Source organism: Pelobates fuscus, chromosome 6 (assembly GCF_036172605.1).
Source record: "Pelobates fuscus isolate aPelFus1 chromosome 6, aPelFus1.pri, whole genome shotgun sequence".
Lineage (NCBI taxonomy): Eukaryota > Metazoa > Chordata > Amphibia > Anura > Pelobatidae > Pelobates > Pelobates fuscus.
In genome coordinates, this window is record NC_086322.1 from 22987370 (window position 1) to 23003467 (window position 16098).

A 16098-nucleotide genomic window follows, 5' to 3' on the forward strand; every position below is an offset into this window, starting at 1 on the left:
ACCCACACTGATTGACACTCATTGACAGACACACTGATAGTCACACACAGACTCAATGACAAACATACTCTCACTGATTTGACAGACACACACTCATACACTGACAAACACACTCATCATACACTGACAGACACACTCATACGCTCACATGCACACACACTCATACATACAATCACTCACAGACACACACAAACAGACGCACTCACACACACACTCAGTCACTCACAGACACACACTCAGTCACTCACAGACACACACACTGTCACTCACAGACACACTCACTGTCACTCACAGACACACACAATCACTCACAGACACACTCACTGTCACTCACAGACACACACAATGTCACTCACAGACACACTCACTGTCACTCACAGACACACATACTGTCACTCACAGACACACACTCTGTCACTCACAGACACACTCACTGTCACTCACAGACACACTCACTGTCACTCACAGAAACACACTCTGTCACTCACAGACACACACTGTCACTCACAGACACACACTCTGTCACTCACAGACACACATCACATACATTCACTAATTATTTTATAAATACACATTTTCCACCCAGCCTCCCTACCTGGAGAGCTGGTGTGGATGATGGATCGGTCCCTGGGGCTGCTGGGGGGCGTGCGGCAGTGCTGTGATCAGACGCGGCGAGGGAGCTCTAATCTCCACATGGGATGTAGTGTGTGCATAGAAGCTGTTTTGTGCAAAGGGGCTGCAGTGTATGTGTGTAGGGATGTAGTGTTTGTATAATGGCTGCAGTGTAGCCGTTATTTTTATGCTTAGGGGCTGTAGTGTATAGGTGGCTGCAGAGTGTGTATAGGGTATGTAGTGTGTGTCTGTTTGTAGGGGGATGTAGAAAGTGTGTGTGTCTAGGGACTGTAATGATATTGTTGTATAGGGATTGTAGTGTGTAATGGAATATGTATTTGTGGGGTGGTTTAGGTGCTGTATCAGATGTTTCTGATCTAGAACTCCCATGATTTTTTGTCATTTCTTCCATTCACAGAATTCAGGGAGTTGAAGTTCATCAATATCTGGGGTCCAGGGTTTGAGATCCCTGGTTTGCAGAAAGGGATTTAAGCCAGTCTCAAGTAGACTATTAATATTTAATTGCGGTATAGAAAAGATTCAATATCCAACACATAATCTCTCATTGAACAATAAAATATAGGAAAATAAATATAAAAAAAATTGTAAAAATAATAATATTAGAATCTTCAAAGCAAGAATCACTACAAATAGAGGTTATGTAGCTAATATTAGTAAAAGTCAGAATTAATTAAAAAAAAAAAAAATTTGGCACATCGAAAGAGCCATCAAAAGAAATCGTCATTCAAACTGCACGCTAACAAATTTCACAACAAGTAGTTCTCTCTAAACTGAGGAATAGAAAGATAATCCTTACTTTTTAGCTGCTGCTGATAGTCCTGAGCGTTATCGATTGTTTGATCAGTATTATCTTCTTTGATAAACTCTTCAGATGCTGGTGCCTCAGGCATTGCTTCCACATTTAATGTAGCAAAAGAAAACATTTTTATAAAATTATACAAAACAAACCATTCAAATGTATTTTCATAATGTAATTGTTTTACTGTGTAGACTACAAATAAAATGGTTGTCGTTAATCACTAAAGTCTGAATGGCCCAATGGGGCAACACCATTGGGCTCCATTCAGACTCAAATCCGAATATTGTTCACAGTATATAACGTCTGGACTTTGCAATACAGGATCTGAGTGGGCCATTCAGTCCGCATTCAGGCTAGACCAAAAACAGCCAGACGGCTTAAATCTGGACAGAAAGCTCAAAATCCATGTCTGGATAAAAAAAAAAAAAAAAAAAGGTTATGAGAATTCTGTCGAGACCTGGCTGTCAAAACACTCTATTGGTATTGGTTGGCTTTCCCATGCAATTCAATATCTGACGTAGTGTGGGAAAGCCTATAAAACAATATTGACCAGTGGGTGGTGAAGGTCCTCTCTCAAAAAATGGAGAACAGCTATGAAGGCTTTATTTATAGAGGTTACAAAATATTACCATTCTGGTCGTGGTTCTAGATTCCTCCACAGTTATTGATAGTTGACACATAGAAAACACGTGATTCAGTCAGTAAGTCATTACCTTTAACTGGGTGCTGATCCCCTTCTTCTGCATTCACAGATTGGTCTATGGACTCCATAACTTCTTTGCCCTCAGCCAATAACTCTTTAGAACCTTCATCTGACAAATAAATCTCTGCCCCATCTAGATGGAAAATACTGAGAAATGTAAGTAATTCTGACCCACTATATCAACTAACTGAGCTAACTCATGAGAATGTGCGTGCCGAAAGACATAAAATCAACTAAATAGAAGAGGAATTAAAGCAGGGGTGCTAAAAAGGTAGATCCCCAGATGTCGAAGAACTCCAGCTCCATGATGGTCTGCATGCTTTTAGAATGACAAAGCATCATGGAAGCTCTAGTTCTAAAACATCTGGGGACCTACCTTTTGGGCACCCCTAAAGTAAATAACAGCCCGGCTGGGCACCAAAGAGTTATCCTGGAAGTCTGGCAGAGGTGCAGACTCGAGATGTTTTCCCCTCCACCTGTTCCAATAGTTTGGACTGGACTGGTGAGGGAGATCCGTGATCTGTTTCCTGGCCCATGAAGGCTACCCCTGCGCTCATGGAATTGGGTGCTTTGCACCTCTCTCTATAACTTGCCCACCAGTATTGCCGCATAGTAAATTCCTTAGCGACTTAAAGTTGCCCAAACACCTCCACAAGGATGAATACAATACTGTTTAGGGCAGGCAGCTCAAACTCCAGCCCTCCAGATGTTTCAGATCTACTACTCCTATGACTCTTTAGCCATCCATTGCATTCAGAGAATTCTGGGAGTTGTATGCAATCAATGTATGGCGGCCAGGGCTTGGAATCCCTGTTTTGGGGAAAGAGATTGAAGCCGGTCTCTAGTAAATTGTTTAATATTTAGTATAGAGGTATAGATTATATTTCCAGCTTATAAACTCTGATAAAACATAATAAAATGAATATAATAAAATAATAATTACGTGAGAATCTTCAAAGCAAGACTCACTGCTCATACAGTCAATGTAAATAATACTTGAAAAAGTCAGAATTTATTTCAAAAAAACTTTGCACATGTAAAAATGAATCAGAAGGATTAGTCATTCAAACTGCACGCTAACAAACTTCGTAACAAGCGATTCTCTCTATACTGGGGAATCCTTACTCTGCAGCTGCTGCCGATAGTCCGGAGCGTTATCGATTGTTTGATCAGTAACGTCTTCTTTGCTGAATTCTTCAGGAGGTGCAGGAGCCTCAGGAATTGTTTCCGCATCTAAAGTAACAAAATAAAACATTTTTATAAAATTAAGAAAAGAAAAACAAGCATTCAAATGTATAATTGCAATACAATCATTTTACTATATCGTCTATAAATAAAATGGTAAATATGACTTCTATGTGAAGTTATATTAGCTCACACCCTGGTAAGATTCCTACTGAGAAATATAACATTTTATAACATGACAGGAGGCGAATATTTTGCTTAAGTTTCTCTTTACTTCTTCTTCTACCCATATTTCCCTATTCACCCTAAACTATGTGTAGTTTCGGCACTTTCTCGTTATTTGTCCATTCACGGCTGGAGCCTCACTACAAGACATCCTCCGATCGGCAGATCGGTCCTGTGAATAGACGTTTCGCAACTACTACTTTCGTCCGGCTGTCCACGCTTCCTTAGCTTTACTTGGTGAGCGTTAAAACAGCAAAATATGAAGCCTCCTGTCATGTTATAAAATTGTAGATTATGCTAGCTTTAGTGTACCTATAATCTTAATTTTATTAATGACAGGAGGCGAATATTTTCCCACCCTTGTTGTTACCCTGCCCCTTTTTACCTCTTTAGGTGAGACTCCTGGACAGAGGGGTGAGTACGACTAGATTTATTACTGACAGATTCCATTATGGATCGGTTATATTTGATGGGGGGTATAGATAGTTTATCTATAATCATTATTGGAATATTTGTCTAATAGAGTTTAGTGGCATGCCTTTAGAAGTCCAATTCTTAGATCAATCCTCCTTTTCGTTATTTCGTTTCAGTTTAATCCTCCCTCAAGATGTCAAGCCTAGTTTCTGTTCTTCGTACACTTGAACGCTTCTCGTCTTCTATGCTGAGATCTTCTTCCAGTTATTCTCTATTTCCTGTTATTGGTTCATTTTGCAGCCAGAGAGAGGAAGTGACGACAGTGGGAGGGAGTTTTGTAGCTTGTTACTTTTTTCTGATTGGTTTATCCTGTTACTATGTTAAAATATGCTGCTGTGGAGCTTAAGTAAAGAGAGACTTAAGCAAAATATTGGCCTCCTGTCATTAATAAAATTAAGATGATAGGTACACTAGCATAATCTACAATTCTCAATATAAACACGGTTGCTGTTAATCACTAAATTCTGAATGTCCGGTACCGAATGTGGCAAATACCGCCATAAGATTCTCCCCTAGTCTTGCATCTTTTAAGAAGTGCCTTAAAACCCATCTCTTTAGGAAAGCTTATGGCCTCCAAGACTAACCAATACCTCACATACCTGTCTCTTGACCTCTCCTAAAGGGCAGTCCACCTTATTTGATTGCAAATTCCTGTCCTAATGTGTTTTACACCCCACCTCCTATAGAATGTAAGCTCGATCGAGCAGGGTCCTCTTCAACCTATTGTTCCTGTAAGTTTATTTGTAATTGTCCTATTTATAGTTAAATCCCCTTCTTAATATTGTAAAGCGCTACGGAATCTGTTGGCGCTATATAAATTGCAATAATAATAATAATAAATACATTCTGCTGCAAATGGGGCCATTTGGGCTAAAAATCCAGACTTTGTTCACAATATTTAAAATTTTTTAGATTTTGCAATTCAGTACCGGAATGGGACTGAATTTCATTCAAATGTAGGCTAGACCATAAACCGCCAGATGGCTGAAACCTGGATCGAATGCTTCAAATCTGTGTCTGGATTTAAAGAAATCACAGCTATGAGAATTCTCTGGACTTGGCTGTCATAACGCTTATAGTGGTTGTTTTTTCCAATGCAGTTCAATAGCTGACATTGTGGAAAGGCTTCATTTGTAGAGGTTACACAATGTTACCATTCTGGTAAATGATGCTAAATTCCTCCAGGGTTATTTACAGTTTACACATAGAAGATATTTGATCCAGTCAGTAAGTCATTACCTTTAGTTAAGTGCTGATCCCCATCCTCAGTATTCATGGATTGGTCGATAGACTCCTTTTGTTCTTTGTCGTTAGTCAATAACTCTTTTGAACCTTCATCTGACAAAGAAATCTCTGTCACATCTAGGTGGAAATAACAGAAATTGAAGTCGTCCTGATCCATTATATCAATAACTGAATTAATACATGAGAACTTGCATACCAAAAGACAACACAAGTTAAATAGAAAGTAAAGAACAGTCGCATTGGTCACCAATGTTTGTGTGTTTGTGTGTAGGGGGAGATAGAGTGTGTGCAGGTATATGAGATGTTGTGTGTGCCTCTTTGTAGAGGGCTGCAGAGATTATGAGTCTTGGAGCTGTAATGTGGGCATGTGTGTGTGAGTGCTGAATAAGGAACGAAGTGTGTGTAAGGGAATATGTGTGTGGGGGTAGTATATGTGCTGTTTTGTGGGGGTTGAGATAGGGCACTTTAGCTTGTTGAACACCAGGGGTGAGGTAGCAATTTAACATTTTGTTATCAATGTTATACAAATTAAAGTTTACCCCCTCCTCCCTCCCTGTTTTAATACCTTCGACCAGGGAAAGGGGATATCTAAATTACTGATGGTCCAGTGCTTCAGGTTTGCACCTCTACTGTGTGCAGTAGTAGTAGTAGTGTGAATTACTCTTGTGAGTTCTGGCACCCTGAGTGTCAGAGAGTTATCCTGGAAATCCGTAACAATGCTCTCAATGGCCAGAGATGGTGAAATGATTACACTCAGTCAGCACCTACTAATGGTGCAGACTTGAGTCTTTTTCCCCTCCACTTGTCCCAATAGTTTGGAATGAATCGGTGAGGGAGATTTATGATCTGATTCCTGGCCCATGAAGGCACACAGCTGTGCTGCCGACTACCCCTGCGTTCATGGCACTAGGTGCTTTGAACCCCTCTTATAACAGATGCCCAACTCTCTCTATAACTTGCCCACCAGTATTGCCGCATAGTAAATTCCTGAGCGACTTAACGTTTTCCAAACACCTCCACAAGGTTGAAAACAATACTGTTTAGGGCAGACATCTCAAACTCCAGCCCTCCAGATGTTTCAGAAGTACAAACCCCATGACTCATTGACCATCTATTGCATTAAAAAAATTCTAGGGGTTATTGGCAATCAATATATTCGAACCAGGGTTTGAGCTTCCTGTGTTGTTGGGGAAAGAGATTCAAGTCGATGTCTAGTAAAGTGTTTAATATTTAGTTGAGGTATAGATTAGATTTCCAGCTTATAAACTCTAATTGAACAATAAAACATGATAAAATAATTATAATAAAATAATAATTACGTGAGAATCTTCAAAGCAAGACGCGCTGCTAATGCAGGCAATATAAATAATACTTAAAGTCAGAATGTATTTAAAAAAAAACAAAAAAACTTTGCGCATTGAAAAATTAATCAAAAGGATTGGTCATTCAAACTGCAAGCTAACAAATTTCATTACAAGCGATTCTCTCTGAACGTGGGAAGACCCTTACCTTTCAGTTGATGCTGAGAGTCCTGAGCGTTATCGATTGTTTGATCATTAATGTCTACTTTGATAGACTGTACAGGAACTGTAAATGCCTCGGGAATTGCTTCCACATCTAAAGTAACAAACAAAACATTTTTATAAAATTAAAATAAACAAAATGGATAAATATAAACTACCTGAAGTTACAGTGACAACCATTAAGGGTAAAGTCTGAATGGCTTCGTACTGAATCAGAAAAAAACATCAGACTGCAAATGAGACCATTTGGACTTAAAATCCAGACATTTTGCACACTACTTAACAATGTCCAGATTTTGCAATTCAAGACCTGATTGGGCCTGAATTTGGTCCCATTTTCAGTCTGACCGAACAAAGCTGAAAGCCTTGCTCAGATGCTTCAAATCCAATCGCCAGATTTAAAAAAGTTGCACTATGATACTTCTCTTGAGACTTGACTACCAGAGTTCTCAGGTTGGTTGGCTAACTAAGCAACCAATCAGAGCACTCTAACTCATATTGCATAGTGTGGAAAAAAAATCCCACATGATGCAATAGCTAACATAGGGTTGGGAAGCGTAAAACAGGATATAGAAGATTGTCATGTGAATGATGAAGGTTCTCTCATAACAACAGAAAAAATCATTTGTAGGGGTTACAAAATTTTACCATTCTTGATGCTAAATTCCTCCGGGGTTATTTAAAGTTTACACAAAGAGGAAACCTGATCCAGTCAGTAAGTCATTACCTTTAATTGGATGCTGATCCACGTCCTCCGTATTCATGGATTGGTCGATAGACTCTTTTTGTTCTTTGTCCTCAGTCAATAACTCTTTTGAACCTTCATCTGAAATTACAAATAAATCATTGTTACTTCTATGGATGGAAATAACATGGAAATTGAAGTCATTCTGATCCATAATATGACTTAACAAAAGTGGAAAATGAACGGCACTCAATTCACTTAAGACAGGGTGCTTAGCTGAACCAAGGGCCAGCACAAGCCCAGAAGATAATAAATACCAGCATTAGAAAAAGGGTCCAGGCACTCCAATGTCTTCATACACCTTTATTGGAGCATGTGGCACACTGCAACGTTTCGACCCCCAATGGAGTTTTTGTCAAGCTTGTGAGTCGAAACATTACAGTGTTTCATATGTTCCAATAAAGGTGTATGAAGACATTAGAGTGCCTGGACCATTATATGTGAATGTGCTGAAATTATTTTGCAGAAAATCAAGGAAGTAAGGGACAGTCCCATTAGGCATTATATTAAAAATGTTGGTAGTAAAATATTGTGTGTGCTAGAGTATGTATATGTCAGTGTTTGTATCTGTGTGTCAGTGTGTCAGTGTGTTTGTATCTGTGTGTCAGGATGTGTATATGTCAGTGTGTGTGTGTGTGCGTGTTTGCATCTGTGTGTCAGGGTGTGTGTGTCAGTATGTGTTAATGTGTGTGCATGTGTCAGTGTGTGTCGGTGTGCATCTATGTGTGTATATGAATGTTTGTGTATGTGTCAGTATGTTTACATGTTTGCATTTGTGTGTTAATGTGTTAGTATATCTGTGTAAGTGTGTATGTAGGTGGCAGTGTATGTTTGCATGTGCATACATCCAAGTAAACCCCAAAATAGCATGCAAACACACTCCTGCAATTTAACACATATATTACATACAAACACACACTTGCATCCAAATTATATACAAACACACCCCTTCAGTCAAACACTAATAATACATACAAATGTACATCCACAATTAAAGCCAACACTACATAAAACACACACCTTGCATTCAAGCACAAACACTACACACAAGTACACCACTGCATTCCAACAGCAACAATAAACACAAATACACCACTACATGCACACATATTCTCTGTACAAAAACATGCTTACATTCAAACGCACAAACCCAGCTGACAAATATAACCCTGCAAGTATGGGCAAATGGTAGATCCCCAGCTGGCATAGCATCTTTGGAGATGTACAACAGATGGGGATCTACTATTGGACACTCTTGCACTAGAGGGGGCCCGTAAAACTTTCTTGCACCCGGCCCTCTCTACATTAGTTCTGTCTCTGGGTCAGAGGCCAGCTTATTAAATCTCAAAGATCGTTTATAAGCAAATCTATGTTAACCCCTTAAGGATTCCCTTTTATTCCAGAAGTTGTATCATTAAGGGGTTAAATTGGCCAGCTGAACATTTACAATTAGTTTTTTGTTTTTATTTGATTTTAACTTTACTAGTTGCAGTGAATTCTAAGTTAATGAAACTATATTGTTGAAACTATATATTTTTTCAAACTGACTGCAACCCTCACAAAACATAAATCAGTATATTAATCATATTAATTAGCATGCTTTCGTTTACCACAGGGTTTTGATCAGACATGGATACAGCCAGTAAGATGTACAATTTGTTTTCATAGGTTTCATTAGAAATTCTTGTCCTGGTCCCCACAAATCCTTAGATTCCTCTGACTGACATACAAACAGCTGGTTCCTTTGCTCCCTAATTATGAGGCCTAGAAACAGGACGTATGATGCTCGTAGTTATCATTTACTTTAATCTGTAAATTTCGGTTGTGGCGGAACCAACCTCGCCACTGAGAACTGGAGAAGCCTGGTTGCTAGCCTCCTGCCCAGTGATTATGGTCCCTGGGAGGTATTGCCCTTTAAGGGACTGAATTGGGGCTTATGGACTGCTACCATAATGTACTGACCCTTTAAGAACTACTTTTGGGCATGTGGATTGTAGAAGACTGTCCCTAGCCCTTTAAATACTTTGGGGAAAGATTGGTACTTTTGTATATGGCACTTCGGACACAGTCGAAGCTGTCGAAGCTGTCGAAGTTGTCGAAGCTGTCGAAGTGGCCGGTATCGGACAAAGGACCACGTGGCGGCGGCCATTTTAACTTCGAACACCGCCGACCCTTAACATCAACTCCACTTCGACACTTCGACTAAAGTCGAAGTACCAGCCAAACTTCGAATGGGACTTAGCCGTTTTTATGCCAGTAATTGACCGACCGCACAGCCCAAATCCATGGAACTGTTTTGGGCAGGAAAATGTGCTTGCGGTCGGTCACTAAGGGACCTCCAGCTAACTATTGATCTACTGGAAGGATTGGGATGATTTTTGAGAGTATTACTAATTGAAGTATGCTGAGTAAATTTATGTTTTATGTTTGTGACATGTATATTTTAGAAGTTATAGATATTGTGTAAAAGTATATTTTAAACTGTATGCATAATGGGATTATGTGTCACACTAAGGGGAGGGGATGTGTGGGTTGCACCCGTGATACTATTGGTTATGTTATGCCTCCCCCTGGGTGTGGCCTGTATGTGTGAGATGGAAATAAAAGCCAGGCTGGATGTATGCTGTTCCAGTTTGACTGCTAGGATTGAAAACCTATTCGTATGGTTCCTATTCAACTGTCTACTCTACAGCATTCAGAGGCTTGAGAGGATTTATATGCTTCTCAGATTCGGTGATTGTGGTGTCTGCCAGAGTGCTTGGAGTCCTCTGGAAACGCTAGGAGCATCCTTTAACGGAGGTACCCAGTCGGGGTGCCAGGCGATCCGTTACATCGGTGATATGTCACCTATGCCAAGTAAGGCTGACGTTGGTTCAAACATTGACTGCAGGAGGTTTCTGATAGCCAGAGGAAAAAGGTTCTCATGATATTCCTAGAGATTCACTTACCATTGTAGATAAACAGAATAAGAACCAGCTGGTGATGAGTCCAGAAAGAAGATAGGCTTCACACAAGGCTTCTACATGGGCTAAACTGGACCTCTGGATGATAATGAATCTCTTGTGCTAAGTTCAGCAAACTGTCTAAGCTCCCCTATACTCCATGTAAATATATATCGAGACCGGCTACAGGCTTTATGCCGTCTATGATGAATGAGAATGAAAAGTCGAAGATGAGATAAGTTGTGTTACCTTTAATTTGTTGTGAGTTCTTAAAATCTGTGCCTTTGTTGGTAACGTCTGTGTCACTTTTGTCTGAAGATATTTGTTCTGGTTGCTTGTTTACCACAAAGATCTCTAAAATAAATTTAGGAAAAAAAGAAGTGACTGTAATCACTAAAAAATACTATATTATATAAAGGGGCACTGGACCTCATGTTCAGCACACTGGGCTTCTCACTCAGGGCACTGGTCCTCTCACTCCGAGTACTGGACCTCTAACTCAGTGCACTAAGCCTCTCACTCTTGCTCTGGAACTCTCAGTCAGCGCTCTGGAACTCTCACCCATATCCCTGGTTTCCACCTGATCCCTGTTCAGGAAGTCAGTATCTCTTACAGGCAGTCTAAGTCCCTGACTCACAACCCATTACATGTTCCATTGTTCCCTGTGTCCTGTGCTTGTGCCCTAACGATGATTACTCGTTATGTCCCAGAATGCTCTCTGACCTCTGGGAGCAAGTATTCCAATCACTGGCCCTGGCTGAGCTCGTATATACATCATGAAATTTAATGCCAGGTAATGCTATGCCTACAAAACCCTTTGTGATGAGTGGTTAGCCAGGCCAGCTATAGAGTGTTCACAATGGGCAGAAGAAGGAGTAACATGTTTAACCCCTTCACTACCGAGCACGTGTTGATTGAAAATAATATTAGCATACCATTTAATTGATGCAAAGGATAGATATCATAGAAACATATCATAACACAGCAAATTTGGGTATAGATTGCTTTGCAGAAAAAAAAAATAACACAACACAATTTTTATGTATCACTTATTCGCCTTTATAAAAATATTTGGGAAATAACCAGCTTTAGACAGTATACAGGGTCCTTTATCCTGTAATATTTTACATGGCCTGAAATGTAAGTATAAAAGCTCTGGAAAAAATTAAATTTTTCTTATACACAGTCGGTGCAACAACTAAAATAAACAAACAAATAAGAAAATAAATAAAAATGGTCAATGCTTGTAAGTATTTGGAAGTACCCTGAAGGCATTACTTGCAGTGCAGCTTCCTAAAATTTGCAACATAATCTGCGTAAAATGGCCACATACAGTAAATACAGTTAAATCACATATTTTTAAAATAAAGATATTTGGTAATTTCACTTCTCTTTTCCCCCTCTGTGACTGTAGGAATGATGTAACCCATTGAAACTTCCTGTACTGTTTGAAAGCTGGGGGTGAGCTGACATTTTCAGTAACTTTACATTTGTTAAATTGGTGACAAGAGGCTTCTGGCAGACAAAGTGCTCCTCTAAAGGCTGGTACAGTATACATATAGAGGATTGAGGCCTTATAGACTAGATTTCATACTGCAAAATACATGAAAATAAAATGTTTAGACTCGATTTTGGTATTGAAGGGGTTACTAAAATATCAGTTTGCTGCTGACCTTCCCTGGTGGTATCTGCTGCTTTCTGTATATGATCCAGGTCTTTGATGTGCGGAGTCAATGTATCTTCTCTCATCTCATGTATCACAGGAATCGCTGGCATACACCAAACAGGAATATCAAATTGTGAACGATACAAGATAGTATTATACCACATGACATAATATTATTATTATTATTATTACTGGCATTTATAAAGCACCACTATATTCTGCAGTGCTGTACAATTAGGGGAGAAAAGTAGAGGAGAAAAAAAAAAAGCAAAGAAATGTACAATATACACTGATCAATACAGGAGGTAAAGAGCTGAGATCTAGCCATTCAAGCTATTTAAAAAAAAAAAACACTTAGAAAGGTAGCCTGTGAGCTTACAATCTAAAGGATTATTATGCTTAAATTCTTAACAATACAATGCTGTGCTCTTGTCATTAGACCTCTATTTCTTAAATTAAATAGAAAATTCAAAAGTCTTAAGATTATATATTACAAAATGTAATAGTAGACCATCCTCCGGGACAAATCTATGGGACAAACCATTCACCACCAGTCAGCTGATCAGAGTGAGGGAAACAGGAATGGTCCTTGGGGGGTTTGAACTTGCTACACTGTATTAGAGATCCCCACTTTATTAAAGTGGTGGGGGATCAGGAGATAAAAGGAATTAAGTATGAGTGTAGTGACAAGTTTCCTCCGGTGGTGATGTTATAGCAGTAGAATTCTTGAGAATCGTCATTAAAGGGACACTCTAGGCACCCAGACCACTTCTGCTCATTGGAGTGGTCTGGGTGCCAACTCCCACTACCCTTAACCCTGCAAGTGTAATTATTGCAGTTTTTATTAAACTGCAATAATTACCTTGCAGGGTTAAGTCCTCCCCTAGTGGCTGTCTATTAGACAGCCACTAGAGGACACTTCCTGGTCCCTAGCACAGGTTTTCTGTGCTAGAGCGTCGCTGGACGTCCTCACGCTGTGTGAGGACCTCCAGCGTCGCTCTATTCCCCATAGGGAAGCATTGAAATTCATTTTCAATGCTTTCCTATGGGGTGCGCTAATGCGCATTAGGTCTCCTCGGCCGGCGGGCGAGATCAGTCTCGCCCACCGGCCGACGTAAGCAGAAGGAGGAGCGGAGGGGGAGGAGGAAGCAGCGACGTGGGACCTGTCGCTGCCTCTGGTAAGTCACTGAAGGGGTTTTCACCCCTTCAGCAACTGGGGATTGGGGGGTGGGAGGGAGAGGGACCCTCCAGTGCCAGGAAAACGGATCGTTTTACTGGCACTAGAGTTTCCCTTTAATGACAATAGTATATAAGACCCAATACCATCTTACCTTTAACTTGCTCTTGGCAATTGCAAGATGTATCTGAAATGGAATTAGTAATCTCCTGGACCATTCTCAATGGAGACAATATTTTCTCAGGCGTCTTTTGTAGCATATGCTCTACAATAAACATTGAAATATAAAGTTGGATATTTAGATTTTATTTCCCACGGTTGAATAGAGAGATCTGCAGTTGCAACAGGTAAAGGTAAACATGTATTCTATATTCAGCTAAAATGTGAATACCCTGGTAACTCTGCCTCTCATTTTGTTTAGATTTTTCCAAAAACTCAAATGAATATTAAGGGAAACTGCAGTCACCAAAACAACTTTAGCTTAATGAAGTAGTTTTGGTGTATAGATCATGCCCCTGCAGTCTCACTCCTCAAATTTCTGTCATTTGGGAGTTAAATCACATTGTTTATGCACCTTAGTAACACCTCAATGCATGTGACTTACTCAACCTTCTTAAATACTTCCTGTAAGGAGTCATCTAATGTTTACACTTCCTTAATTGCAAATTCTGTTTAATGTAAACTTTCTTATCTTGTGACCTGTTAATAGCTCGCTAGATGCTGCAGGAGCCCCTCTATTTATTTAAAGTTCAATTTACTGAGCAGGAGATACAGACTTTTAAAATAAGTTACATCTGATTAAAAATTAAACAATTATTTTCTCTTTTTTTCCACAGCCAGGGGAGGTGTGTTTAGAGCTAAATGGACAGAAACAAAAATGATTTAACTCCTAAAGGGCAAAGAATTGAGCAGGATAACTTCAGAGGCATGTTCTATACACCAAAACTGCTTGATTAAGCTAAAGTTGTTTTCAGTGGCGGCTCTAGACTTGACGAGGCCTTAGGCGAGACTCATACATGAGGCCCCCACTAACACCATTATTGAAAAAATAGCAGTTGATTTGTGTGTATAAGAAGCTGTAGATATATTGAAGAGGGAGCTTGCAGCACTGGATATAGAGAGCTAGTCTATGTATACATTGTTGCATTGTCTACCTCTGTGTGCCTGAGAATGTGTGTCTGGCAGTGAGTATCCTTGCATATGTATGTATGTTTCTCTGAGCATGTGTATGTTTGTGTACTGCCTGTGGCCTTTGGCACTGAGTTTATGTCGGAGCTATTTTATGACAGTGTGTATAATTATTGCCTTCGGGGGGTGACAGGGTGAGTAAAGGGGTAACTGTGGCAGGGTGAGTGTAAAAGAGCAGGAGGGTGCCAAAGTGTATGGAGGTGGGTGCCAGAGTGTTGAGGGTTGACAGTGAGCATGAAGGGAGGTGCCCGAGTGCGGAGAGTGGTGCCCGTGTGTGCGGAGGGAGAGACCGTGTGTATGGAAGGGTGTCAGTGTGCCTAGAGAGTGGTGACAGAGTATGAGGGTGGTGACAGTGTGAGAGGGTTACATTAGTAAAGGGGTGTGACAGAGTAAGAGGGGGGTGTCAGAGTAAGAGGGGGGTGTCAGAGTAAGAGGGGGGTGTCAGAGTAAGAGGGGGGTGTCAGAGTAAGAGGGGGTGTCAGAGAAAGAGGGGGGTGTCAGAGAAAGAGGGGGGTGTCAGAGAAAGAGGGGGTGTCAGAGTAAGATGGGGGTGTCAGAGTAAGAGGGGGGTGTCAGAGTAAGAGGGGGTGTCAGAGTAAGAGGGCGGTGTCAGAGTAAGAGGGGGGTGTCAGAGTAAGAGGGGGGTGTCAGAGTAAGAGGGGGGTGTCAGAGTAAGAGGGGGTGTCAGAGAAAGAGGGGGTGTCAGAGAAAGAGGGGGGTGTCAGAGAAAGAGGGGGTGTCAGAGTAAGAGGGGGGTGTCAGAGTAAGAGGGGGGTGTCAGAGTAAGAGGGTGGGTGTCAGAGTAAGAGGGTGGGTGTCAGAATAAGAGGATGGGTTAGAGAATAAGAGGGTGGGTGACAGAATAAGAGGGTGGGTTAGAGAATAAGAGGGTGGGTGACAGAATAAGAGGGTGGGTGACAGAATAAGAGGGTGGGTGACAGAATAAGAGGGTGGGTGACAGAATAAGAGGGTGGGTGACTTAGTGTGAGGGGGTGAAAGTGTGAGGTGGGGTGACAGTGTGTGGGGAGCGACAGGGTGAGGTGACAGAGTACGGGTGGGTGACAGTGTGGGGGGGTCACAGGGAGGGTGACATAGTAAGAGGGGGTGACAGGAGGGTGACCTAGTGTGTGAGGGGGTGACAGGAGGATGACCTAGTGTGTGAGGGGGGAGACCTAGTGTGAGAGGGAGGGTGACATTGTGTAGGGGGGTGACAGTGTGAAGGGGTGGCATAATGTGAGAGGGGGGAGACCTAGTGTGAGAGGGAGTGTGACATTGTGTAGGGGGTGACAGAGTAAGAGGGGGGTGACATTAGTGTGAGAGGGGGGTGACAGAGTGAAAGGGGGGTGACAGAGTGTTAAGGGCTGACAGTGTAAGGTGGGGTGACATAGTGTGTGGTGGGGTGACATAAATGTGAGGTGGGGTGACATGGTGAGAGGGGGTGACAATTTGAGGTGGAGTGACATGGTGAGAGGGGATGACATAGTGTTAGGGGCTGACAATGTGAGGTGGAGTGACAGGGTGAGAGGGGATGACAGTTAGGGGCTGACAATGTGAGGTGGGGTGACAGGCTGAGAGGGGGTGACATATTGTTTG

At 41.2% G+C, this 16098-nt stretch overlaps 1 protein-coding gene across 2 annotated transcripts in view; it reads right to left on the reverse strand.

Annotated features, from left to right (window-relative positions):
* LOC134614112 (shootin-1-like) overlaps positions 1-13605 on the reverse strand; it is a 30970-nt gene extending 17365 nt beyond the window's left edge. Inside the window, exons 1-7 of one of the 2 annotated variants that reach the window (XM_063457553.1) lie at positions 13472-13605; positions 12148-12243; positions 10724-10828; positions 5259-5381; positions 3261-3368; positions 2146-2268; positions 1430-1525 (exon numbers count right to left, since the gene is read on the reverse strand). In XM_063457553.1, coding sequence (XP_063313623.1) covers positions 1430-1525; positions 2146-2268; positions 3261-3368; positions 5259-5381; positions 10724-10828; positions 12148-12243; positions 13472-13595 — 775 coding nt within the window. In that variant the 5' untranslated portion in view covers positions 13596-13605. The remainder of the gene's footprint in view (positions 1-1429; positions 1526-2145; positions 2269-3260; positions 3369-5258; positions 5382-10723; positions 10829-12147; positions 12244-13471) is intronic. The other variant, XM_063457554.1, reaches the window with a different exon arrangement.
* Between the last annotated feature and the right edge of the window lie 2493 nt (positions 13606-16098).